Genomic DNA, 25,721 nt, shown 5'->3' with positions numbered 1-25,721 from the left:
CATCAGGACCACCTCAGCTGCGGCACGCTATTGGCTGCGCCACTGCAGCTCCCGTGCGCGCCACAGTAGGGCTTTCAACACTCTCAGCCAGCGCACCTCATCCTCACTGGCATTGAGGTCAGAGCAGAGGAAGGCGAGAGAATCAGTGTGAGAGCTTTTACCTGGAAATGTATGCATTTTTGCTACATAGTTTGTGACTTTATATTTTCCATTGGGGTAAATTCGTTTTAGCCTAGTCGGACTGATCATAGACCATATTCCCACATTGTGCAGTGGAGATGGTGAGTGTTCCGGACGCAGTTGTTCTTCACGATGGGGAGACTGTAGTCAAGGAGCAAATGGGACCTGAGGACTGCAGCGAGATGGCGATGGAAGCTCGGTGTCGGGCTGGAGATGAGAAGGCTGACCGGTGGCGGTCTCTGGGAATCGTATGGAGAAACGTTATCCTCATGGCCTTTCTGCACATCGGGGCGGTGTATTCCATCCTTGTTATCCCCAGAGCGAAGCCCCTTACCTGGGTCTGGTGTAAGTCTTATCTGCCGGAGATAACTTGCCGTGTGGAGGCTACCACTCATAGCGTGCTTGTGCAACTTCTGGAAATTACCATTGCAGTCGGTCGGTGCAAGCAGATGCCACTGGATACGTGATGAGATGCATGTTATATGTAGCCTATCCGAATCCCAAAGTGTATGCTATTTATGTTAACACATTTATGAGTAAACAAAGGAGATGCCAGCACTATAAATAATGATTAGTATTGCGCTTGTGAATTGAATTACTCCTTAATGCTTCTGTGAATTTAATTTGACCTAAAAAAAAAAGGCATTGTGTTTTTTTCAGTATTATAGTCCAGTGTAACCTGTCTTCTTACTCTGTAACCAACTATTATAGAGACAGTAATTCCTCTGATTTCATAACTGGAAAGGTATTGTCTTATTAGACGTTTAATTCACGCAAGCTTATATGTAGATATTTTAGAGTACGTATTTTTTTGCTGTGAGAGCTTTCAGTGAGATAATTGAGATGACAATTGAACATCTTGAACAGATTGTTCCTTCAAAATGTAGTGGCGTCAAGTACGCACCATGTCAGAAACAGCAGGCTTCGTGTTTTATAAGGGTTTCTCAATTAAACCTGTTTAAACGGTCAAGTGAGAAAGTGTATTGATGACCTAAAACATGAATATATGGTAGGTAAAAACCGAAACGAATAAAAAATAATCATTTAAAATCATGTGTTGTCATCTACCAAATGACCATGTTATAATTATTAGCTACATCATTTTGAGCTATTAAGATATGAATTGAGGGATAACCATAATCTGTCATTTGTTTATTTTCTTGGAAAACTTTGAAGCTGAACCACATCCAGTCACAGTGTGTCCAGCCCTGTATGGACAGTGTCTGTGCCACTCTGGGTGGGTGTTTACCATGCCCCAGTCAGTCATCACAGTGATCCACTGTTCCTGGAATCAATTCCACAGAGATGTCAGACAGCACAGCTCTCCCAAGTGGAACCCTTTTCATTAGTCTAGTAATTAATCGTTTGAACAAGGGGGGGACACTATTTATAGCTGCACAGCCTCCGGTCTATGAGCCCTCATTATTCAAAAGCACCTTTTTTTTGTGAACTGGGTGCCAAACAGGGAGATTTGGATGAGAATAAACTCTCAGCCTGGTATCCACCTGTAACAGTTACTAACCTGCTGCTATCCTGGACCAGGCCTCTCTTGCAAAAGAGATTTAATCTCACTGAGAATAACCCAGATAGATGAATGTCAAATAAAAGAGAGGAATGTGTTTTTTAAAGATGAAACTGTTGTGTGCTCAGGTGTGTAACAGGAGGGTATTTATGTTTATTCATAAAAAATAAAAAAAGACTGTCGTCTCTTCTGGTGTGTTGTTGCAGCCTACGTGTGTTTCATCGTGACAGCCCTGGGGGTGACAGCAGGGGCCCATCGGCTGTGGAGCCACCGCTCCTACAGGGCCAAGCTTCCTCTCAGAGTCTTCCTCGCAGCCGCCAACTCCATGGCCTTCCAGGTTAGTTCATGTCCTCCCTCCATCCCTCTCTCTCCCTCCGAACTGTTGACATCCCCTGAAGATATGTTTGAATTAGTTCAGGTGGGAGTCACTCATTAGAGAACCTTCATAAAGCACAGGGATAAATATACAACTTCAATGTAGTATCGTATTGCTGGTCTTTCTGCCCTTTCAGACACATAAAATACGTCGGAGTTTTTGAAATACATTTCTAAAACAGGTAAATATTAATTGTTTAATATCTGCACTTGTACAAATCAAAAGCTATTTCTTCCGAAGTCTCTCTGAGGCTCTGCTGCGTCATGTCAGCATTACCTCTGAGGAAAGGACCAAAACACAACCCAGCAGACAAACTGGCTGCTATAAACCTGAGCTGAGTTTCATCCCTCTGGAACCCATGAGCCCATTTGATCTGAGATTCAGTTTAATGAATCTAATTAAGTGGCTGACCGTTGTGCTCTCAGTCTCCTCCCAGGACCTGAAATATATTACACCACTGGTTTCTAAAGCAGGGAAATAATGACTGCTGTGGGAAGTCTCCTGGACAGAAAGAATAGTGGTGTCGTCATGACTACCCAGGTGCACTAAGAGACTTTTCTAGAATAGCAAACTGTAGATTATGTCATGTCTCTCTTCCACAAATAAATCATGAATGTCCACCAGAAACGGAATGTCCTCTTTATGTAAAACTTGCCTGAATGCAGGATTCAAAATGTTCACTTCGCACATTTTCACACATCATTTTCCTCCTCTCTTCCCCAGAATGATATCTATGAGTGGGCAAGAGACCACCGTGTGCACCACAAGTTCTCAGAGACAGATGCAGACCCCCACAATGCAACACGAGGCTTTTTCTTCGCTCACATTGGCTGGCTGTTTGTGCGTAAACACCGCGATGTCACCGAGAAGGGAAGAAAGCTGGACGTCACTGATCTCTTGGCTGACCCCGTGGTCCAGTTCCAGAGAAGGTGGGTCCACTGTCCCATTTCACATGGACCCTTAGCCCCAGCTCTAGCCCCGTTTGATTGACCAGAACACGACACCCTAACTCTGCGCTTGTTTTACTGTAAGTTCAATACAGATATCACAAGTTACTCTGAATAAGAGCTAAGATATACTGTCCTCTACTCTTCCCTCTCTCCTCTTCTCCTCTCCTCCTCTCGTCATCCCTCCTCTCCTCTCTTCCCTCTCACCTCCTCTCCCTTTCTACTATTTCATCCCAGGTATTATAAGACCTCAGTCCTGATCATGTGCTTCCTGGTTCCCACTGTGGTTCCCTGGTACTTTTGGGGTGAGACACTGTGGAACTCCTACTTCCTGGCATCCATCTTGCGTTACACGGTCTCGCTCAACGTCACCTGGCTGGTGAACAGTGCCGCCACAGCGAGAACCGCTGGGTCACCTTCGGAGCCATCGGTGAGTCTGGCTATGACCTGTTATAACATGTTATAACTCCTATACAATGTCTTATACTGTAGTGACTGATAACGTTGCTGTATCTAGGGTCACTCTTCATTACTGCTTTGACTTGTCTGATATTGTGTGATTCAGATGAATGGACTGAAATGACTGGAACTGTATGCAAAATAATGCATATAACATTTGTACTTCCACTCCCCACCTATCCCCTATACACATACTCCTAGGTGAGGGTTTCCATAACTTCCACCACACGTTCCCCTTTGACTACTCTACCAGTGAGTTCGGCCTGCGCTTCAACCCCACCACCTGTTTTATCGATCTCATGTGCTGGATGGGCCTGGCCAGCAACCGCAAGAAAGCCTCCGTGGAAACAATACAGTCCAGGAAACTGAGGACAGGGGATGGGAGCTACGGAGCGGTCAACAGCACACAAGATAAAGAAGCATGAGTGGTGGTTCTCACTGAACCAAGTCGTGATTGAGAAGTCCATGGTGAGACGTCAATATATTCTTAGACCGCCACTGCATTATGGTTTCTCATTTGATTGATTGATTTATTTTGGGCTCATTGAGATTTAAAATCTCATTTTCACGAGCGTCCTGGCCAAGATAGGCAGTGCCAAGTCATTACAAAAATGACAGACAAACAACATGAAAAACTACAAGTAATCTAGTAAAAACCATAGAATTCACAAGAGTATAACAAAATCAAAAACTGCAAATTAAAAACATTGACAGGTCAGGGAATCAGTCTCAAGATCATTCATCAGTCATTTAAAAATACCCATCGGGATAAGTTCTTCCAGTTTAAAAGTATTTTGTAAGGCGTTCCAAGACGTTGGCGCAGAGTACATAAAAGCCCTTTTACCAAATTCAGTTCGGACATTTGGAACAGTTAGCAGGATAAAGTCCAGCGAACAAAGAGAGTACCCACCACATTTCTGAACAATAAAAATGCCCAAATAAAAAGGTAGTAAACCCAAAATGGCTTTATAAATAAAAGTATACCAGTGACTGAGCCAACGAGTGACTAGAGAAGGCCAGCCAACCCTGGTATACAAAGTGCAGTGGTGCGTAAGGGTTTTGCAGTTTAAAATAAATCTCAAAGTGCCATGGTAAAGGGTGTCAATTAATATCAAACACTGAGCGGAAGCATTCATATATAACATATCCCCATAGTCTAGTAAAGGCATGAATGTAGCTGATACTAGCCCCCTGGCTTCAAAAGAAAAACAGGCCTTATTCCTAAAATAAAATCACAATTTCAGCATACATTTTTTGTAAGATGTTGAATATGCAATTTAAAAGAGAGGCTGTCATCAATTGGGGTGACAGGGTAGCCTAGTGGTTAGAGCATTGGACTAGTAACCGAAAGGTTGCAAGTTCAAATCCCCGAGCTGACAAGGTACAAAATCTGTCGTTCTGCCCTTGAACAGGCAGTTAACCCACTGTTCCTAGGCCGTCATTGAAAATAAGAATTTGTTCTTAACTGAAAAAAAAAAAAAAATCCAAGATATTTATATGAGGTTACAACCTCAATCTCCTTGCCCCTGATAGGTAGTAATAGGTGAAAGGTTCAGAGGTCTATTTCTTGCTTTAGAAAACACCATTAGTTTAGTTTTGTCAGTATTGAGGATAAGCTTCAATTGACACAAGGTATGTTGAACAGTATAAAAAGCAGTTTGCAAGTTCTGGAAAGCTTTTGTAAGAGACGAGGCACAACAGTAAATAACAGTATCATCAGCATAAAAATGAAGTTGTGCATTTTGGACATTTTTGTCTAAATCATTTATATAAATAGTGAATAAGAGAGGATCAAGTACATAGCCTTGGGGCACGCCATTAAAGACAGACAATTTAACAGGCATAAGCCCATCAAATTGAGTGCACTGAGTTCTATCAGACATATAGTTGGCAAGCCATGCAACTGCATGCTCTGAAAGACCTACACTCGACAATCTCTGCCTTAGTATAGCATGATCAACTGTACCAAAAGCCTTAGAGAGATCAATAAAAAGTGAGACACAGTGCTGTTTTTTGTCAAGGACTTGAGTGATATCATTTAAAACTTTAATGGCTGCTGTAATTGTGCTATGCTTCTTCCTGAAGCCAGATTGGTACATTTGATAAAATAGAGTTAGTAAATAAAAACTATTTTAGCTGTTCACTCACAAAAGGGTTTCAAGTATTTTCACCAGGGGAGACAGCTTTGAGATTGGCCTATAATTATTTAAAAGAGTTGGATCTCCCCCTTTTAAAAGTGGTAGGACAAATGCTGATTTCCAGATTTTCGGAATTTCATTACATACCAGGGTTAGATTGAACAGATATGTAAGTGGTTCAGCTATGAAATCAGCTGCCAGATTTAAAAAGCAGGGATCCAGAAGATCAGGACCTGCAGGCTTTCTCTGATCTAAGGATTTCAGGGCTTTATGTACCACCTTTACTGAGAATAGCAAAAAGCTAAAGGTTTGACCAGCTCTCACTGGTTCATCCACACAGGGTTGTACAGAGACAGAGAATCACTGAATCAAACAGCCTACCAGATGATAAAAGTGCTCATTCAGTTTTGTCATATACAGCAACAGAGTCGTTCAAAACACATGACGATAATTAATTAACATTACTGTTACCAAACATAGACTTAATAGCCTTCCGAAACTCATGTTTTGTACTTTGGTCTTTTGGATCCCCGAATTGTACATTATGTTCTGACACAAAGGTGTCGTTTTTGACTCACTGGTTAGTTAATCCAAGGTTTATTCTGGAAACCAAGACAACCAGACACCTTTTGAAATCAGAAAATCAAATCCTAGCATTGTTACTTACCTGTTGCATGAGCTTCCACAAGCCAGGCTCTGCAGTACGTTACTATGTGGAGAAGGGTTTCTAGTGCAGGGGGACTGGTGGGGAGGCATTATAAAAGATGACCCCTGCATTCAGGATACACATGCTGTTTATTGTCAACGTTTTGATTGTCGTGTCTTGAAAAAGGTCACCGACCGAAACGTGGACGGTAAATGTCACATGCAGAGGTAATGGTGTATGGGGGTTAACTTTAATATGTTTCGACATGTTTACCAGAACGTGACGTAAGGGAGAGAGGAAAGGTCCCTGGTGTGTTCCCTCTAGCGTGGAAACTCACGTCACCTGTACCAAGTCCCCACCCCCCTTCAATCCTTCATCACATTGAGATGTCCTTAGGCGATGTGAAATAGGGCCACTGGTTGCGGGGAACGTTTATTTTATTCCCTTGCCTTACCATCAATCAGAATGTATCGCCTGTGATGTATAACTTGTCTGTTTCCCTCCACGTTCAGCTTGTCTGCGAGACACAGACATGTGGAATAAAGAAAAGTCTAAGTAGACGTCTGAGAAGCAGATAGATGAGTGAGGAGGTCAGATAGATGAGTGAGGAGGTCAGATAGATGACTGAGGAGGTCAGATAGATGACTGAGGAGGTCAGATAGATGATTGAGGAGGTCAGATAGATGACTGAGAAGCAGATAGATGACTGAGGAGGTCAGATAGATGACTGAGAAGCAGATGGATGACTGAGAAGCAGATAGATGACTGAGGAGGTCAGATAGATGACTGAGGAGGTCAGATAGATGCCTGAGGAGGTCAGATAGATGACTGAGGAGGTCAGATAGATGACTGAGGTGGTTAGATAGATGACTGAGGAGGTCAGATTGAGGAGGTCAGATAGATGACTGAGGAGGTCAGATAGATGACTGAGGAGGTCAGATAGATGACTGACGAGTCAGATAGATGACTGACGAGGTCAGATAGATGACTGAGGACTCAGATAGATGACTGAGGAGTCAGACTGAGTGGATGAGTATTACTGGTCTCTGACTGATTCAGTCTTTAATGATCACAGTTCACGTCTATGCTTTCAGAGAATCTAACAGACCGTGGAAGAAGTGGCGGGTAGATATTCAATATATCAGTCAAAGCAAGGCCGTACTGCAGCTTCCATGGCGACGAATTAGTTGATAAAAAAACGCTCGCAGGAACATTTCAGCGTTATCTACTCACTATGCTGAAAGTTCAGTCTCCACATTTACACAACACCACACCACTACTCTCAGGTATAAAACAGAAGTCTCTCGGTCATGATGTACTTCGTAGTGGGAGCGATTCAGATTTGAATTTAATACAAGAGACAGAACATGAGAAAAAGATGTGAGGTTACGAGAGCATGTTCCTGAACTTTGATCTATCCCTTTGATGAATTGATTCCACTCTATTATCATGTGTAAGGAGTGATAACATTACCATAGGACTTGTGTTACTGCTCTACTGTACTTTATAGTATTGTTGAGAGATGAGCTCATCTGTTGTATGCCTGTGTTTTCCTCCCCCAGTGGTGGAATTGGCTGTATTTGTTTGTATTCTGTACCTGTCTTGTGTGGGTTTTATACTGTGTCGATATCAATAGCCTATATACTTCTGGTTTAGTTCTAATTGGACACACACATACACACATACAGTTGTGTTTAGCTAACCTTGTGGGGACACACAATTGATTCCCATTCAAAATCCTATTTTCTCTAACCCCTTACTCTAAACTGAACCCTAAATCTAACCCTTACCCTAACCTGAAAACCCAACTCCTAACCCTAATTCTAACCTTAACCCTAAACCCCTAGAAATAGCCTTTTTCCTTATGGGGACTAGCAAAATGTCCCTAGTTGGTCAATTTTTTTCTTAGTTTACTATTCTTGTGAGGACCCCTGGTTAAACTCATACACACACACACACATTATTGTATAACTAACCTTGTGGCGACACACAATTCAGCCCCATTCAAAATCATATGTTCCCTAAACCCCTAACTTTACCCTAATCCCAAAACCTAGCCCTAAAACTAAACCTAGCTCCTAACCCTAATTCTAAACTTAACCCTAAACCCCCTAGAAATAGCATTTGACCTTGTGGGGACTAACAAAATATCGCCAGTTGGTCAAATGTCCATTTGTTTACTATTCTTGTGGGGACCAGATAAGTAAACACGTCCAGGTGGTGGAGTTTCCTTTGTAAATGACTGGATCCGGCTGAGAGGATACATATGATTAAACTGACGTGTGGGTATCTGAATGTCTATAGTGTATGATCGTGCCATTATTATAGCTAAGAGAAATGATTTAATACAGATGCTTTATGTGTGTGTTGACTTTGTGCCATGCGTTGGAGAGTGTTTTTTCAATAATCAACTATCGTATAGGGGAGAGTGTGGTAAGTTGAGCCATTTTTGACATTCAGCATCACTCCATCAAGGGAAATATAGTAATGTTTCTAACAAAGATACCTACATACACTGAGTATACAAAACATTAAGAACACCTGCTCTTTCCATGACATAGACTGGCCAAGTGTATCCAGGTGAAAACTATGTCACTTGTTAAATCCACTTCAATCAGTGTAAATGAAAGGGAGGAGGAAGTTGAAATAAGTATTTTTAAGCCTTGAGACATGGATTATGTATGTGAGCCATTCAGAAAAATGTAAGTGCCTTTGAACAGGGTTTAGGTAGGTGCCAGGCGCACTGGTTTGTGTCAAGAACTGTAACACTGCTGGGTTTTTCACACTCAACAGTTCCCCGTGTGTATCAAAAATGGTCCACCACCCAAACGACATCAAGCCAACTTGACACAAGTGTGGGAAGCACTGGAGTCAACATGGGCCAGCATCCCTGTGGAACGTTTTTGACAGCTTGTAGGGTCCATGCCCTAACGAATTGAGACTGTTCTGAGGGCAAAAGTGGGGGTAAGGATATTGTGTATCTTTGGAAAAATCTGAATTAATTTTCAACATTAGTTTTCAAAGCAAAGCTTGTCCAAAAAAAGTGGTATCTTGACACAACTTACCCTGGGTATGAGGTAAGTTGAGCCGCGGGACAGGATAAATTAAGCCGTCTACAAACTTCTGTACTGAATGAAATATGACCACTACCTTTTCAAAACCATTGTCTTTTAATCATTTTAAGCAGATTTTAACACAGACTTAACACTTAACGAAGACTTTGTACTTTAAAAAACAACACTTTTAACATAGGCCAAGCCCTGTTGTTACCTCATATCCCAGTGATAATGTCTTGCGTTACGCCTGGGAAAAAAAAATTCAATTGGCTCAACTTACCCCATAGCCATGAGCTCAACTTACTCCAAGGAAAACCTTTTCATGCTGGTTTAGGACCTCATATTGAAGCTTATAGAGCGCCTAACTGATGTATAGACCAATCTTTAAATTATCTACTTTGCTTTAGATACAAGCATAATTAAACCTCTAACACAATAAAATCATTTGACCTAATGAAAATGTGTTTTTTGGACCAAACTTGCTCACCACTTTTTCCATTTGGTTACTTCCTTCAGACTTCATGAAACGATGACCTCTTTCCTAGAACATTGGGTCCAATGATATATTTTGTGTATGGTTTTCGAGAACTTTAACGCAAATCTCCCCCGTTTTTATGTTTATTGTCTGGAAAAGCAGCTGATGTTTGTGTGCATTTTCTTTTTCATTTCAAGTACAGAAGATCTATTATGTTTTTACTCTATAGCCATTGGCAACATGCCAACATAACACGATTCCATTATAATAGCATAGTATTCATTAGCATAATTGAATACAGCAAAAACCCACATACTTGGGAGATGCAGAGCAGCTCCAAGTGGCCTGCTCTCACGTCACACAGGCTCTAGTGTAGGATAGTACAGCTTGCGTGCTGAAAACAAGAGGCGTACTGCTATTACTCTTTCCTACGGAGCATGGAAAAGATGGAAAAGATGTGACACGGGGTTGACAGGGCAATCATCAAGTTTGCGGACGACACTACAGTGGTAGGCTTGATTACCAACAACGACGAGACGGCCTACAGGGAGGAGGTGAGGGCCCTCGGAGTGTGGTGTCAGGAAAATAACCTCACACTCAACGTCAACAAAACTAAGGAGATGATTGTGGACTTCAGGAAACAGCAGAGGGAGCACCCCCCTATCCACATCGACCGGACAGTAGTGGAGAGGGTAGTAAGTTTTAAGTTCCTCGGCGTACACATCACGGACAAACTGAATTGGTCCACCCACACAGACAGCGTCGTGAAGAAGGCGCAGCAGCGCCTCTTCAACCTCAGGAGGCTGAAGAAATTCGGCTTGTCACCAAAAGCACTCACAAACTTCTACAGATGCACAATCGAGTGCATCCTGTCGGGCTGTATCACCGCCTGGTACGGCAACTGCTCCGCCCACGACCGTAAGGCTCTCCAGAGGGTAGTGAGGTCTGCACAACGCATGACCGGGGGCAAACTACCTGCCCTCCAGGACACCACTAACATTGAGTGGCTGCTACCAACACACTGAGTCAACTCCAACCACTTTAATAATGGGAATGGATGGAAATTGATGTAAAATATATCACTAGCCACTTTAAACAATGCTACTTAATATGTTTACATACCCTACATTACTCATCTCATATGTATATGTATATACTGTACCATATATCATCTACTGCATCTTTATGTAATACATGTATCACTAGCCACTTTAAACTATTCCACTTTGTTTACATACCCTACATTACTCATCTCATATGTATATATTGTACTCGATACCATCTACTGCATCTGGCCTATGCCGTTCTGTACCATCACTCATTCATATATCTTTATGTACATATTCTTTATCCCTTTACACTTGTGTTCATAAGGTAGTAGTTTAGGAATTGTTAAGTTAGATTACTCGTTGGTTATTACTGCATTGTCGGAACTAGAAGCACAAGCATTTCGCTACACTCGCATTAACATCTGCTAACCATGTGTATGTGACAAATAAATAATATTTTATTTGAATAAATTGCATTCAATGGGAAAAGATGTGTCACAGGGTTGACACATCAATACATTGCATTCAATGGGAAAAGATGTGTCACAGGGTTGACACATCAATACATTGCATTCAATGGGAAAAGATGTGTCACAGGGTTGACACGTCAATACATTGCATTCAATGGGAAAAGATGTGTCACAGGGTTGACACGTCAATACATTGCATTCAGTGGGAGTTTCAAGTCAATCTAAACTAATGTGAACAATATCCTCTTCAGAATTCATTCTAAGAAGGCTCTTAACTTCTAGAACTGCAAGACCATTGTGTCCATTGGAGGTCAAAAGGAGAGGATAGAAGACAGTGTTTTTGTGAAACTTCAGGGAGAGTTTAAGGCACCATGTTGAGGATGAATTAAGCTATTTCCTGTTGCCATGGTAAGCTGCGCCTCGACACAGGGCATCCCTATAAAGTCGCAATGGGTTGTGCGGAAGGATGGTTAGCTTGCTCAATTGCAGACCACGGGTGAGTCATGGTTATATGAGGGCTGTAGGAAATGCTTTCCTCTATGGAAGAAAGGCCTTGTTCTCCTGGGAACAAAGTTTTCACTGTTGAAGAGTTCCTTTCACATGGTCCGGCTTGCAAAAATATACATCTCACACATGGTTATGGGCTTAAAAAAATAAAACAACGGTACCATGTCAGATATAGAGTTGAAATGTATTCAATTATGAGTGTTCATCCCAATATTGCACATCACAGAAGACTGAAATATAACAAAACCGTTCAACATAAAAACACTGGATTTTCATCCGTCTTTATTCATTATGAAAAATATGAATAACATTCCACCCATGAAGCCAAAGAGGGCACTTTTGGTCTTTGACTGCAGGAACGGGCTACATAGAAGACAGTGTTTTTGTGAAACTTGAGGGAGAGTTTAAAGCACCATGTTGAGGATGAATTAATCTATTTCCTGTTTTCCGGTTTCAAATCAAATCAAATGTATTTATATAGCCCTTCGTACATCAGCTGATATCTCAAAGTGCTGTACAGAAACCCAGCCTAAAACCCCAAACAGCAAGCAATGCAGGTGTAAAAGCACGGTGGCTAGGAAAAACTCCCTAGAAAGGCCAAAATGTAGGAAGAAACCTAGAGAGGAACCAGGCTATGTGGGGTGGCCAGTCCTCTTCTGGCTGTGCCGGGTAGAGATTATAACAGAACATGGCCAAGATGTTCAAATGTTCATAAATGACCAGCATGGTCGAATAATAATAAGGCAGAACAGTTGAAACTGGAGCAGCAGCACAGTCAGGTGGACTGGGGACAGCAAGGAGTCATCATGTCAGGTAGTCCTGGGGCACAGTCCTAGGGCTCAGGTCCTCCGAGAGAGAGAAAGAAAGAGAGAATTAGAGAGAGCATATGTGGGGTGGCCAGTCCTCTTCTGGCTGTGCCGGGTGGAGATTATAACAGAACATGGCCAAGATGTTCAAATGTTCATAAATGACCAGCATGGTCGAATAATAGTAAGGCAGAACAGTTGAAACTGGAGCAGCAGCATGGCCAGGTGGACTGGGGACAGCAAGGAGTCATCATGTCAGGTAGTCCTGGGACATGGTCCTAGGGCCCAGGCCAGTTGAAACTGGAGCAGCAGCATGGCCGGTTATGTGTAGGGTTAGTGGACAAGAAGTTAGGGTTATGGCTCGGGTTGAGACAAAATGTAGAGATGAACGTCTTGAACGTGCCGTCCTTGGCCAGCTCTCCCGCTATCTCTCTCAGAATGACCTTCTTGATCCAAATCAGTCAGGTTTCAAGACTAGTCATTCAACTGAGACTGCTCTTCTTCTGTATCACGGAGGCGCCGCACTGCTAAAGCTAACTCTCTCTCCTCTGCTCTCATCCTTCTAGACCTATCGGCTGCCTTCGATACTGTGAACCATCAGATCCTCCTCTCCACCCTCTCCGAGTTGGGCATCTCCGGCGCGGCCCACGCTTGGATTGCGTCCTACCTGACAGGTCGCTCCTACCAGGTGGCGTGGCGAGAATCCGTCTCCACACCACGTGCTCTCACCACTGGTGTCCCCCAGGGCTCTGTTCTAGGCCCTCTCCTATTCTCGCTATACACCAAGTCACTTGGCTCTAAATAAACATGGTCTCTCCTATCATTGCTATGCAGACGACACACAATTAATCTTCTCCTGGACCAGGTGGAATCGCATCTCTGCATGTCTGGCAGACATATCCGTGTGGATGACGGATCACCACCTCAAGCTGAACCTCGGCAAGACGGAGCTGTCCCGGGAAGGACTGCCCGTTCCATGATCTCGCCATCACGGTTGACAACTCCATTGTGTCCTCCTCCCAGAGCGCTAAGAACCTTGGCGTGATCCTGGACAACAGTTTCTCAACTAACATCAAAGGCGGTGGCCCGTTCCAGGTTCATGCTCTACAACATCAGGTCTGACCCTGCCTCACACAGGAAGCGGCGCAGGTCCTAATCCAGGCACTTGTCATCTCCCGTCTGGATTACTGCAACTCGCTGTTGGCTGGGCTCCCTGCCTGTGCCATTAAACCCCTACAACTCATCCAGAACGCCGCAGCCCGTCTGGTGTTCAACCTTCCCAAGCAGTCACCCGCTCCTCCGCTCCCTCCACTGGCTTCCAGTTGAAGCTCGCATCCGCACAAGACCATGGTGCTTGCCTACGGAGCTGTGAGGGGAACGGCACCTTTCAGGCCCTACACCCAAACAAGGGCAGTTCATCCACCTCTGGCCTTGCCTCCCTACCACTGAGGAAGTACAGTTCCCGCTCAGCCCAGTCAAAACTGTTCGCTGCTCTGGCCCCCAATGGTGGAACAAACTCCCTCACGACGCCAGGACAGCTGAGTCAATCACCCACCTTCCGGAGACACCTGAAACCCCACCTCTTTAAGGAATACCTAGGATAGGATAAAGTAATCCTCTCACCCCCTCCCCTGAAAAGATTTAGATGCACTACTGTTCCACTGGAGGTCATAAGGTGAATGCACCAATTTGTAAGTCGCTCTGGATAAGAGCGTCTGCTAAATGACTTAAATGTAAATGTAGATGAAGCAAAAGTTTAGGGTTAGGGTTGAAGCACAAGGTTTGAGCAAGTAGTAGATATGAAGCTAGGGTTGATGTAAACTAAAGTAGCAGGCGTTAAATAAATGCCTAAGCGAGGTTGAATATAGGGGAAAAGGAAGCTAGGTTGAACATACTACATCCCTGAAAACTGTCTGCCTGTCTATCTGTCTTTGTCTGCCTGTTGGTCGGTTGATCTGTCTGTCTGCCTGTCATCTGTCTGTCTCCCTGCCTGTCTGAGTTTTTCACCAATTTATCCATTGCAGCTGTATCACCCAACTTTTTTGACTGGAATGCAATGTATTGACTTGTGTGTGAATACCCTTGATGCATATTTATGTGTCAAATATCCTGTCTGTGGAGGTGGGAGAGAGGAGGGAGAGGGAAAGAGAGATGAGAAGATGGGAAAGAAGGAGAGAGAATGGAGGGGGGAGTAGGGGGAGAAAGGGAGAGGGTGAAGGAGGGAGGGGGAAGAGAAAGAAGGGAGGGGAGAGAGTCAAAAGACAGAGGTGGGAGAGGGGAGGGAGAGAGATGAGAGGAAGGGGGAGAGAGAGAGAGGGAGGAGGGAGAGAAGGGAGAAAGAGAGAGATAAAAGAGAGAGAGGAGGAGGGCGAGAGAGAGAAGGGGGAGGGGTTTAAGAAGGGGAAGGGAGAGAAGAGGAGGGGGGATAAAGAGGAGGTAGAGAGAAAGAGATGGAGGGAGGCAAAGAGAAGGAGATGGATTGAGTGTATGTAGGGGTGTGTGTATTGACATAACCATCAATTGGTTGACGCTCATCTTTTCCCATTGAATGCAATGTGCTGAGATAAGCGTCGACCTTGTGACACTCTTATTTTCCCATTGAATGCAATGTACTGAGAAAAGCGTCAACCTTGTGACACTTATTTTCCCATTGAATGCAATGTACTGAGATAAGTGTCACAAGGTTGACGCTTATTTTCCCATTGAATGCAATGTACTGAGAAAAGCGTCAACCTTGTGACACTTATTTTCCCATCTAATGAAATGTACTGAGATAAGCGTCAACCTTGTGACACTCATATTGTCCCATCTAATGAAATGTACTGAGATGAGATAAGCGTCAACTTTGTGACACTCTTATTTTCCCATTGAATGCAAAGCATTCATCTAGCGTGTCAATAGATTGACACTCATTTTTTCCCCATTGACTGCAAATTATTGCTGAGCGATTAACCAAAATGTAGGTTCTTTTTTCAGTTTTTAAACAACTAATTGACCGACAACATTCCATGTTGTTCATTTTTTCCCCTGTGACCAGCTCAGTTTTTTCTAGAGATAAATCAGAACAAGTCCGAACTGTGCAATGTAGTAGGGAGTTATATTTTCCTACAGGCCAAATTTATACATAGTTTAGTGCAGAAAACATGGTAATTAACTATAATGACCATAATCCATTAGGCGCCGGTCTGTGTGCGGCACACCGGAAAGGGAGAGAAGAGACAGAAGACGCACGATCGAGAGGGATAGAGAGCAGTTGCTTCGGGAGGTATCTCTACCTGAAAATACATGAAGTGATTGATAGTTGGTGTTCAGCAGTCATAAAAGAATACATTATTTACTTCATTATTTACTACTAAAATAGTGATTTTGTCAGACAGCATAGGCAGCAGCTCTATAGAGATGAGATGATGACTTGCACAACTGAAATATTTTAAAGTAATGTGAATAAATGATGGTAATTGTTTTATTCTGTGTTACAGCATTCAACCCACATAATGCATTTAATGTTTCTTTTTTAATTAATCGAACCGAAATCAAAAAGCACTAATCGCTCAGTACTACTGTAAATGTATTGACATAAGCGTCTATCCTGTGACACACATATTTTCCCATTGAATGAAATGTATTGACATCACAGGATGTTTGTGGCAATTTAATTGGGGAGGACGGGATTGTGGTAATGGCTGGAGCAGAATCAGTGGAATGGTGTCAAACACATGATTTCCAGGTGTTTGATGCCATTCCATTTGCTTCGTTCCGGACATTGTTATGAGCCATTCACCCCTCAGCAGCCTCCTGTGATTAACATAAGCATCAATTGGTTGAGAGACATTTTTTCCTATTGACTGTGATGTATTGACATGAGCATCAACATTGTGACACTCATCTTTTCTCATTGAATGCAATGTATTGACAGAAGAGTCAGTTGGTTCATGTTTTATTTTCCCATTGACTGCAATGTATTGACATAAGCATCAGTTGGTTGACGCTCATATTTTCCCATTGGCACCACAAAGCCTGCTGGGAGCATAACCAGTTGACATATGCATCAATTGGTTGAGGCCTAACTTTTTGCAAAAACGTGATGGGATGACATTTTGAAGCAGATAATGGGCTGATAACAGAGAGAGGATCACCTATGACCTGGTGCATGTTGGGGACTGCACTTTCTATCTCACTATCTTTGGATTTAGTGCTCTCTAGCACATGTTTATCCGACGCCAACGTTTTGTCTTGGTGGCGGTCCAGATTGGCCTTGATTGTAACGTCCACTAATTTTGATTTACATTTTTTTAACCAATCATAGATGTCTATGTTTGGTTCAGATTTGGTCCGGTTTCAACGTCCATAGTCATCCGGTCCGGACCGACTTGTATTTGGCCCAAACATAGACGTCTATAATTGATTCAGATTTGGTCCAATCACAGACATCTGTTTTTCATAAATTTGGACATCACAGTACAGGACATTATAGTTATGAAAAGTAGAGTATAGTACATACAGAAGAATAAAGAAATGTATAGTACAGTATAATGTTCTGTGTTTTACCCTAATGTACTCTGCTCTACTAGTCTGTATTCTACTGAATTAAACTTTACCGTACTCTAAGCTCTACTGAACTGTGTCGAACTGTAGCGTGCTGTTATAAATTGTGAAATTTAGCCTAGATCTATAATTCGTTCAGATTTGGTCTGATCTGGCCAAATGTGTAGTTGTTTGGGTGCGGAGCTCATTGGAAGAATACCCAGCATGCGTTGTAAGTATTTGTTTTAACATTTACACGTTGGACATTCAGCAGACGCTCTTATCCACAGCGACGTATAGTCAGTGCATCCAAATAAGGTAGACCTCTTTTCAACTTTCATTCAGAACCAAAAATGAACCTTATTTCTACATCTGGAAAATACTTCCAAAATACGTCTTTTCAACGTAATTTCTCTCACTGGGGACTATGACTGATAACAAAAACTGCGTGTTTCAGTCAAATATGAAATGAGAAGACATCATATAAATCCAACAGGCGCCGGCTGACAACGAGGTATTTCATGTTTGTGGCTGACGATTAAACAGAGACCCCAATCATATTAGGATTGGTGAAGCCAGTTAGTGAAGGTATCCTCCATTTTATAAATTGTGGGGAACCACAAAAGAAAACACTTGTCTGGGAAATTGAACTGTTGTCACTCACCTACATGTGAAGTTGTCTCTGTTGTGGAAGCATCATGTCAGACATGACATAACAGCATATTGACAGGGTGTTAAATTCCAATTCCCAGCACGCCAGCAATAGAATGGAAAGCGTTGCATGTTAGCCACGTCGTTTTTATTCAAGGCTATGCCCGAGACAAAAACATTCACCTTTTAGCTCTGCCTCTAAATATACATGCACCAATCTGTATGTCAATTAATTCAAGGTTATTATAAGTGCAATTATGTATGACTGCCTTACGATAACTAATTATTGAAGCAGCTAGCAGGCTATTGGAGTAGGCTACTAGCCCTAGCAGTTCAGTCCTCCTCAATGGAAACCTAACATTACTCCGGAAGTGGTGACTGCAGTCTTTTACATTGTAAAATTCAGGGAACAACGCATCATTGTGTTTTTCTTTTGTATATCTGACTTTATCTCAGTCTCACTATTCAGAAGTGTGGCATCTGAACAGCATTCCTGTGCTTCTATGTTGAGTTACAGTAATTCCCTCAAACACACACCAAACAACTCAGGGATAGGTTCTACCCGTTTTGCCTGTTGGTCCTAAAACAGTTCTACCGCCTTCATTTCCTGTCTTACTGTTGACAGACAGTGGAGATGTTTGAAACGGTCTTTGTATACAGGAGACGCCATGAGGAAGTGCAGTCCCTGGACGTTTCTCCCTGCCATGTACTCTCTCTTCACAGCTGCTGGACTCTGGGTTGTGTAAGTACACATTTTTAAAAACACGATGTTTTTGCTATCTCACACACCATTTGGCTTTACAGCTGTGTGTGTATGTGACATTAACAAAATGGTTCTCATTGGTTGCAGGTATTTCATAGCTGTTGAAGATGAGAAGATAACACCCCTGAGTTCAGAATACAAGTAAGGATTGTTTATAACGTAGCAATATGTTATTCCAGTTATTATGACCACGCACCAGTTTCTAAATATTACATGTCATTTTTCACAGCCGATCTGGCCCTAAATCCCCTCCATATATAAGGTACAGTACACACCCTATACTAGTACTAATCTTTACCTAGGTTTGGTGATTCCTGTCAATACAATGATATCTTTCTCTGTCCCTCCATCTTCCCCCTCTCTCTCAGCTTTGCAGGCAATGCTCCCCCGGCCAGCTGTGTATTTAGCCAGGTCATGAACCTAGCTGCCTTCGTAGGTAAGACTGACACATGTTCTTCTGTTTATCCCCTGTATGAACATGGAAACGTAGTCAACATTGACCACTGAACCAAAAACAAATGACAGGATAGACACACTAATAGAAACAAGGGGATGCACATTGCATTGCTTGCTGTTTGGGGTTTTAGGCTGGGTTTCTGTACAGCACTTTGAGATATCAGCTGATGTACGAAGGGCTATATAAATCAATTTGATTTGATATTGCTTGGCATGCATTTAGTCAGTTCCAATGGCAGACCATGTAGTGCTCATTACAAAACAGTTGTTGAGGATGTTAGTATTGAGTTGGAACAAAAGCCTGCACATCCTGTGGGTCCCCAGGCCCAGGAATGAAATGGTTAGAGACCACCAGACCAGAGATAGATCCCCTATGAGGTTTCTCCTTTCAGGGTTCATCATTGGTGTCCTCAGATATCTGCAGCTGAAGCCCCAGGTCCACAAACCCTGGCTCAACATCAGCAGTCTGGTGGCCCTATCCCTGGCCTGCTTCGGCATGACACTGGTAGGAAACTTCCAGGTAAGAGTCACTGACCCTGTCCTAGACAGTCACTGGCCTACTTCATAGGAGTCTGACAACTCCTAGCCCCTACTGCCCAGACCCAAGACATTTGGGAACCACTGATAAAATAGCCAAAAACCTCAACCTGGTTTGCAGTGATAATCAGATGTTTGCCAGAGGTTATAGGGTCACAGTAAACATGAAACAGATAAGAGCCATGTCTTTTGTCTTTGTGTCTGGTCTAGTTGTCAAATGACAAGGAGCTCCACAACATTGGGACATACATGACGTTTGGCCTGGGAACGTTGTTCTGCTGGGTTCAATCTGTCATCACCCTGAAAGTCAACCTTAGGAATGAGGGTCGGAGGGCAGGCATCCCTCGCTTCGTGCTGTCTGGGACCCTCACCGCCTGCATGCTTTTCTGTATCCTTCCTCTGGCTTTGGCTTGCACCAGGGACTCACCCTCGACGCTTTTACAAAGTGAATTACAACACAGTTAGTGTAATATTATGGGTATGTGGGCTGGATACAGCTGTAGAGATGGAAACCTTGCTTTCACTTAAACAGTTCGATCAGTGTTTACCTCGAAGCAAGGAATTAGGCATTTTATGTTTTGTAGTGTTCGTTTGATCCTTAACTCCCCCGGTTCAGACTTTGCCCTGATTGCGCAGCATCTTCACATGCATGCAGCGCGAGCGCAGTGGGCGCTGGTCATGTTCTTTCTGAGCTTCCTCGCATCCTTCGCCATCGAGTTCAGACACTGCCACTTTGAGATCGTCTGCACCGACAACCGCGATCCGCCTCTTAGCCTGTCAGCAACTTTCTCAGAGGTGTCAGAGTACCAGTCGGACCAGCTATAGCTTTGGAGTGCTAGAAAACAGTTAAGTTGCCTGTGGTTATGTCGGGGGAGGGGGGGAGAATTAACAAATGAACATGAAGTCTTTAGGAGGTCAAGGGCTCCAGTGGGTGTCATTTACTGAAGAGTTAGTCAACCACTACAGCATGTCTGACTTGACTACTGTACGTCGAGGTGATCTTTCAAAAGCAACACTCTTTCCATAAGCAACCTTTGTCATCTCATCAGCAGGGGTGTTCACTAAAATATGCTAAACGATTTCATTGAAGACATGAACATGGATGTTTATCATGTAGCTATGAGTTGTTGGAGAACTCATGTCTCAAGATTAATAGTGACACCACGCCTCACTGACTTTCAGATGAATGTATTTGATACACTGCCGATTTTGCAGGTTTTCCTACTTACAAAGCATGTAGAGGTCTGTAATTTTTATCATAGGCACACTTCAACTGTGAGAGACGCAATAAAATGCGAATTAATTACTTAAAAATCATACAATGTGATTTTCTGGATTTTGTTTTAGATTCCGTCTCTCACAGTTGAAGTGTACCTATGATAACAATTACAGACCTCTATATGCTTTGTAAGTAGGAAAACCTGCAAAATCAGCACTGTAGCTAAGTCCTCAAAATGTGGGAGTCCAATCACCCTCTCCCAGTTTGGATTCTACCCAACTTCCTCTACCGGCATGAGGTTTTCTGCTGCGTTCGCTCGCTTTCCTGTCTACCTCCATTTTCAGACAGACCATTTGTGAGGAAGTCTCAGCCTCTGAAGATCAGTACAGTGGTATTACGTTTTAGGTCATCGCCCAGGTACAATGATGCCATTCTGAACCATATCACTGTTGCTCCCATTAAACAAGTCACGGGAATCATTTTCAGTGTTCTCTCCCACTGCATGTGATTTAGTGCAACAATTGGCTGTCATTCGAGCATAACTGACACATGCATCTCAGTTTTATACTGCTGTTTGTTAGAACATTAAAATGATTTTACACAATAAAACCTGTCTTTGCATTCTGATTAATGTACTGTACAGGATTGGGCTATACTCAAAATGTGACTCACAATGGAAACAAACACAGATTTTGAACCACATTAGTTAAATACAAATAAAGTGATCAACTTAAATATGTTTTTTATTTAAAATGCTTAAAAAAGGTGAAAGAAACCCTGGGAGGTCCCTTAAAATGTGCAGTCTGCAGACTGGTACGACTCTTGGTACCCTGGGTGTAGCCTAGATACCCGACTGTTTCTGTGTTCAACAACACTACACTGTTACCTGGCTAAGACAACGACATGTTGGCTAGAGCAGAAACAGACTGGCACCCAGGCTCCCCTTTTAGTGCACTCCCAAAATCCTTGGATCAATGGCCGACCCTCCCATTCCCCTCCCCTTGGACAAACAGTTCTTATGAGAGTGGCCCGGTTCAATTTCGGTTAGTAGCTTCTTCCCATAGCCCACTCCCCTTCAGAGTCTGTAAGGACCAGATAGGGGAAAGCAATAGCTCCACCTGGCTCTCCAATAGGCTTAAAAAGGAGCGTCAATCACTTTGCTTTTACCATTCCAGTCCTTTGATAAGATCCAAGGGGCAGTAGGTGCTAGGGGAAGAGGCTAGGGAACATGATTGAACGGGGCTAGTGAGTAAGTGTTCTCCCTCTCTTTAGCTGTGTTCCGATTCTCTCCCAAGTGTACACTCATTACTCCCCGTCATGTATTTAAAAACAAAAAGGTTTTAGATATATTTGGCGAAACCTCCCATGCGTACACTTATCCAGTACCTTTATATCCACAAGGGGGGAGTCAATGAGTGCACACTGAGGAGGAAAAGGGCAGAATTCGAACGGCAGCATCTCTCCCCTCCCCTCCAGTGTTAAACGCCGCCCGTCACTTCCAGTTGGCTGAAAGTTGTAATGAGGTTATAGTGTGTCCTCTCCTCCTCCGTCAGCTCCATATTCCCCGGCCGCACCACCACCGCCACGTTCACACCCGCATCCTCCGCTGCCTTGGCCTCTGCAGGGAAGAACAAAAACACAAATATCCTCCTCTCGATCATGCTCATGAGTCACACTAGGATCCCAGGACAGCAGGCTCACCCAAGTCCCAGTGACGGTGTAACAGAGGCACTAACCCTTGGTTGTAAGCTAAGCTAACAACCTACACAACAAAGGAAGGTAGAACATTAAAAGGTGATTGTGGGGCCAGCCTGAGGCAGCCGTGTGGCTCTCCATGCGATGGCATCCGCTTCCCCCTCAGGGTAGGGTGACCACATTTTAAAAATATCCAAATCAATGAGTTTAAGGGACATTCGCACCCCTCCACTAATGTAACCCATTGAATATCTTTATACAAAACGCGTCCTCCAACTGCAACATCTGCCTATGAAATTAGTATTTGTAATACCTTCAAAACACCAAGTCAGGCTACCTAATATGGGCAATTCTTCACATTTTATGGTGAAATGTCCAAACTGCATGCCATTAATTTAGATCTTAGAACAGGCTAATATTGGCCCAAAATATCTGCCCGATTTGACTGATTTCTATATATGAACTATAACTCAGTTAAATCTTTCCAATGATGCTGTGACACACAGCCCCAGACCAGGACGGACCCTCCACTAAGGGCCTCTTTAGTTTTTATAACTGTGACCTTAATTGCCTACCGTCTGTAAGCTGTTAGTTTCTTAACGATTCTTCCACAGGTGCATGTTCATTAATTGTTTATGGTTCATTGAAGAAGCATGGGAAACAGTGTTTAAACCCTTTACAATGAAGATCTGTGAAGTTATTTGGAATCTATCTTTGAAAGACAGGGTCCTGAAAAAGGGACGTTTCTTTTTTTTGCTGAGTTTAGGTTCAATGTTAGCTAGCCAATGTTAGCTAACTAATATTACTACACAGGTCATACACATAACGTTAGCTAGTGAGCCAGCAAGCTAACGTTCACTAGATACCTAACAGTACGCTTTAACTTGCAATGAAAATGACTTTCTGACGAAATTAGAAACATATAAAAATGCGTGCTTCCGGGTTGGAGCGAGCGGTCGCATCCGAGCGCTTCGGTCTGCAGGTAGTATAACTTTTCATTACATTTCATTACATTTCATTATAGTACAACGGTTTGATTTGTCTAATCTTAGCAATTTCTTCTTAGCTAGCTACATAGCCGTCTTTGTATCAAAGATAATTGCGTAATTATCGTATTTCGTCGTCTACACTGCTATCTGCCCAGCAGCTAGCCAGCTAGCAAACGTCCACCGTCTTCCGAATACCAGCACTGTAAAAACTATTACACTCAACTGAACGACTTGATTAGTGTAGTGTTAGCTAGCTACATAGTTGTCTTTGCTGTCTTCGTATCCAAGATAATTGTGTAGTTTAGAGTGTGTAGTCTTAGAGTGATTATCTTAATTTACCGAGGTTAGCTAGCCAGCTATTTGTCGTCCTTAACGTAGGAGACACTGCTAGCTAGCCAACAGCTAGCCAACGTCTACCGAATAGAACTTCCTCACTCAACAACCCGGTCGCATTCGCTCCACAGGTAGTATCACATTTTCATTTCATTTCATTTCATTACAGTACAACGGTTTGATTTGTTTGATCGTAGCTAGCTACATAGCTAGCTACATAGCCGTCTTTGTATCAAAGATAATTGTGTAGTCTAGAGCGATTTTCTAGGTTAGCTAGCCAGCTATTGTCGTTCTTTTAACGCAACGTAACGTAATCAGCACTGCTAGCTAGCCAGCTAGCCCCCGAATAGCAGCACTGTTGAAACTATCACACTCAACGGAACGACTTGATTAGTGTAGTGCCAACAACGCAGCCACTGCCAGCTAGCCTACAAAGTCAACAACGCAGCCACTGCCAGCTAGCCTACTTCAGCAGTACTGTATCATTTGAATCATTTTAGTCAATAAGATTCTTGCTACGTAAGCTTAACTTTCTGAACATTCGAGACGTGTAGTCCACTTGTCATTCCAATCTCCTTTGCATTAGCGTAGCCTCTTCTGTAGCCTGTCAACTATGTGTCTGTCTATCCCTGTTCTCTCCTCTCTGCACAGACCATACAAACGCTCCACACCGCGTGGCCGCGGCCACCCTAATCTGGTGGTCCCAGCGCACAACCCACGTGGAGTTCCAGGTCTCCGGTAGCCTCTGGAACTGCCGATCTGCGGCCAACAAGGCAGAGTTCATCTCAGCCTATGCCTCCCTCCAGTCCCTCGACTTCTTGGCACTGACGGAAACATGGATCACCACAGATAACACTGCTACTCCTACTGCTCTCTCTTCGTCCGCCCACGTGTTCTCGCACACCCCGAGAGCTTCTGGTCAGCGGGGTGGTGGCACCGGGATCCTCATCTCTCCCAAGTGGTCATTCTCTCTTTCTCCCCTTACCCATCTGTCTATCGCCTCCTTTGAATTCCATGCTGTCACAGTTAGCAGCCCTTTCAAGCTTAACATCTTTATCATTTATCGCCCTCCAGGTTCCCTCGGAGAGTTCATCAATGAGCTTGATGCCTTGATAAGCTCCTTTCCTGAGGACGGCTCACCTCTCACAGTTCTGGGCGACTTTAACCTCCCCACGTCTACCTTTGACTCATTCCTCTCTGCCTCCTTCTTTCCACTCCTCTCCTCTTTTGACCTCACCCTCTCACCTTCCCCCTACTCACAAGGCAGGCAATACGCTCGACCTCATCTTTACTAGATGCTGTTCTTCCACTAACCTCACTGCAACTCCCTCCAAGTCTCCGACCACTACCTTGTATCCTTTTCCCTCTCGCTATCATCCAACACTTCCCACACTGCCCCTACTCGGATGGTATCGCGCCGTCCCAACCTTCGCTCTCTCTCCCCCGCTACTCTCTCCTCTTCCATCCTATCATCTCTTCCCTCTGCTCAAACCTTCTTCAACCTATCTCCTGATTCTGCCTCCTCAACCCTCCTCTCCTCCCTTTCTGCATCCTTTGACTCTCTATGTCCCCTATCCTCCAGGCCGGCTCGGTCCTCCCCTCCCGCTCCGTGGCTCGACGACTCATTGCGAGCTCACAGAACAGGGCTCCGGGCAGCCGAGCGGAAATGGAAGAAAACTCGCCTCCCTGCGGACCTGGCATCCTTTCACTCCCTCCTCTCTACATTTTCCTCTTCTGTCTCTGCTGCTAAAGCCACTTTCTACCACTCTAAATTCCAAGCATCTGCCTCTAACCCTAGGAAGCTCTTTGCCACCTTCTCCTCCCTCCTGAATCCTCCTCCCCCTCCACCCCCCTCTCTGCAGATGACTTCGTCAACCATTTTGAAAAGAAGGTCGACGACATCCGATCCTCGTTTGCTAAGTC

General features: G+C 43.6%; 3 protein-coding genes and 1 long non-coding RNA gene across 10 annotated transcripts in view; 2 read left to right on the top strand and 2 right to left on the bottom strand.

Moving 5' to 3' along the window:
• The first annotated feature begins 246 nt into the window (after positions 1-246).
• LOC115126503 (stearoyl-CoA desaturase 5-like) lies at positions 247-9,860 on the top strand. The gene is given in 6 exon segments (XM_029656129.2): positions 247-525; positions 1,909-2,039; positions 2,802-3,007; positions 3,263-3,417; positions 3,420-3,455; positions 3,686-9,860. Coding segments are annotated over 6 exon segments (999 nt in total). The 5' UTR covers positions 247-278; the 3' UTR covers positions 3,910-9,860.
• LOC135571416 (uncharacterized) lies at positions 1,834-19,422 on the bottom strand. Of its 2 annotated transcripts, none has more exons than XR_010463782.1 (2): positions 17,820-19,422; positions 1,834-2,094 (listed from the first exon to the last, which is right to left on the bottom strand). It is a non-coding gene; the product is annotated as an uncharacterized LOC135571416 (long non-coding RNA). The 2 variants fall into 2 exon arrangements; XR_010463783.1 differs by lacking the exon at positions 1,834-2,094 and adding an exon at positions 11,285-12,671.
• LOC115126513 (transmembrane protein 150C-like) lies at positions 17,294-21,390 on the top strand. 5 transcript variants are annotated; one of them, XM_065017607.1, is made up of 9 exons: positions 17,409-17,473; positions 17,613-17,669; positions 18,467-18,548; positions 18,657-18,710; positions 18,799-18,831; positions 18,938-19,005; positions 19,418-19,545; positions 19,773-19,950; positions 20,179-21,390. In XM_065017607.1, exons 3-9 carry the CDS (start codon positions 18,475-18,477, stop codon positions 20,385-20,387), a joined length of 744 nt encoding a protein of 247 aa, XP_064873679.1. In that variant the 5' UTR covers positions 17,409-17,473; positions 17,613-17,669; positions 18,467-18,474; the 3' UTR covers positions 20,388-21,390. The 5 variants fall into 5 exon arrangements, with proteins under 5 accessions (XP_064873681.1, XP_064873680.1, XP_064873679.1 ...); XM_065017610.1 differs by having other exon boundaries at positions 17,413-17,669; positions 20,179-20,204; positions 20,238-21,390; XM_065017609.1 differs by lacking the exons at positions 17,409-17,473; positions 17,613-17,669 and adding an exon at positions 17,294-17,387.
• Positions 21,391-21,506: 116 nt separating this feature from the next.
• Positions 21,507-25,721, bottom strand: part of LOC115126441 (enolase-phosphatase E1) — a 27,902-nt gene continuing 23,687 nt past the window's right edge. For both annotated transcript variants that reach the window (XM_029656075.2, XM_029656081.2), the window contains exon 6: positions 21,507-22,399. In XM_029656075.2, coding sequence (XP_029511935.1) covers positions 22,260-22,399 — 140 coding nt within the window. In that variant the 3' untranslated portion in view covers positions 21,507-22,259. The remainder of the gene's footprint in view (positions 22,400-25,721) is intronic.

The sequence above is a fragment of the Oncorhynchus nerka genome, linkage group LG4 (genome assembly GCF_034236695.1).
Source record: "Oncorhynchus nerka isolate Pitt River linkage group LG4, Oner_Uvic_2.0, whole genome shotgun sequence".
NCBI lineage: Eukaryota > Metazoa > Chordata > Actinopteri > Salmoniformes > Salmonidae > Oncorhynchus > Oncorhynchus nerka.
Note: the sequence above shows the minus strand (reverse complement) of the source record. Positions and strands in the feature narration are given on the sequence as shown.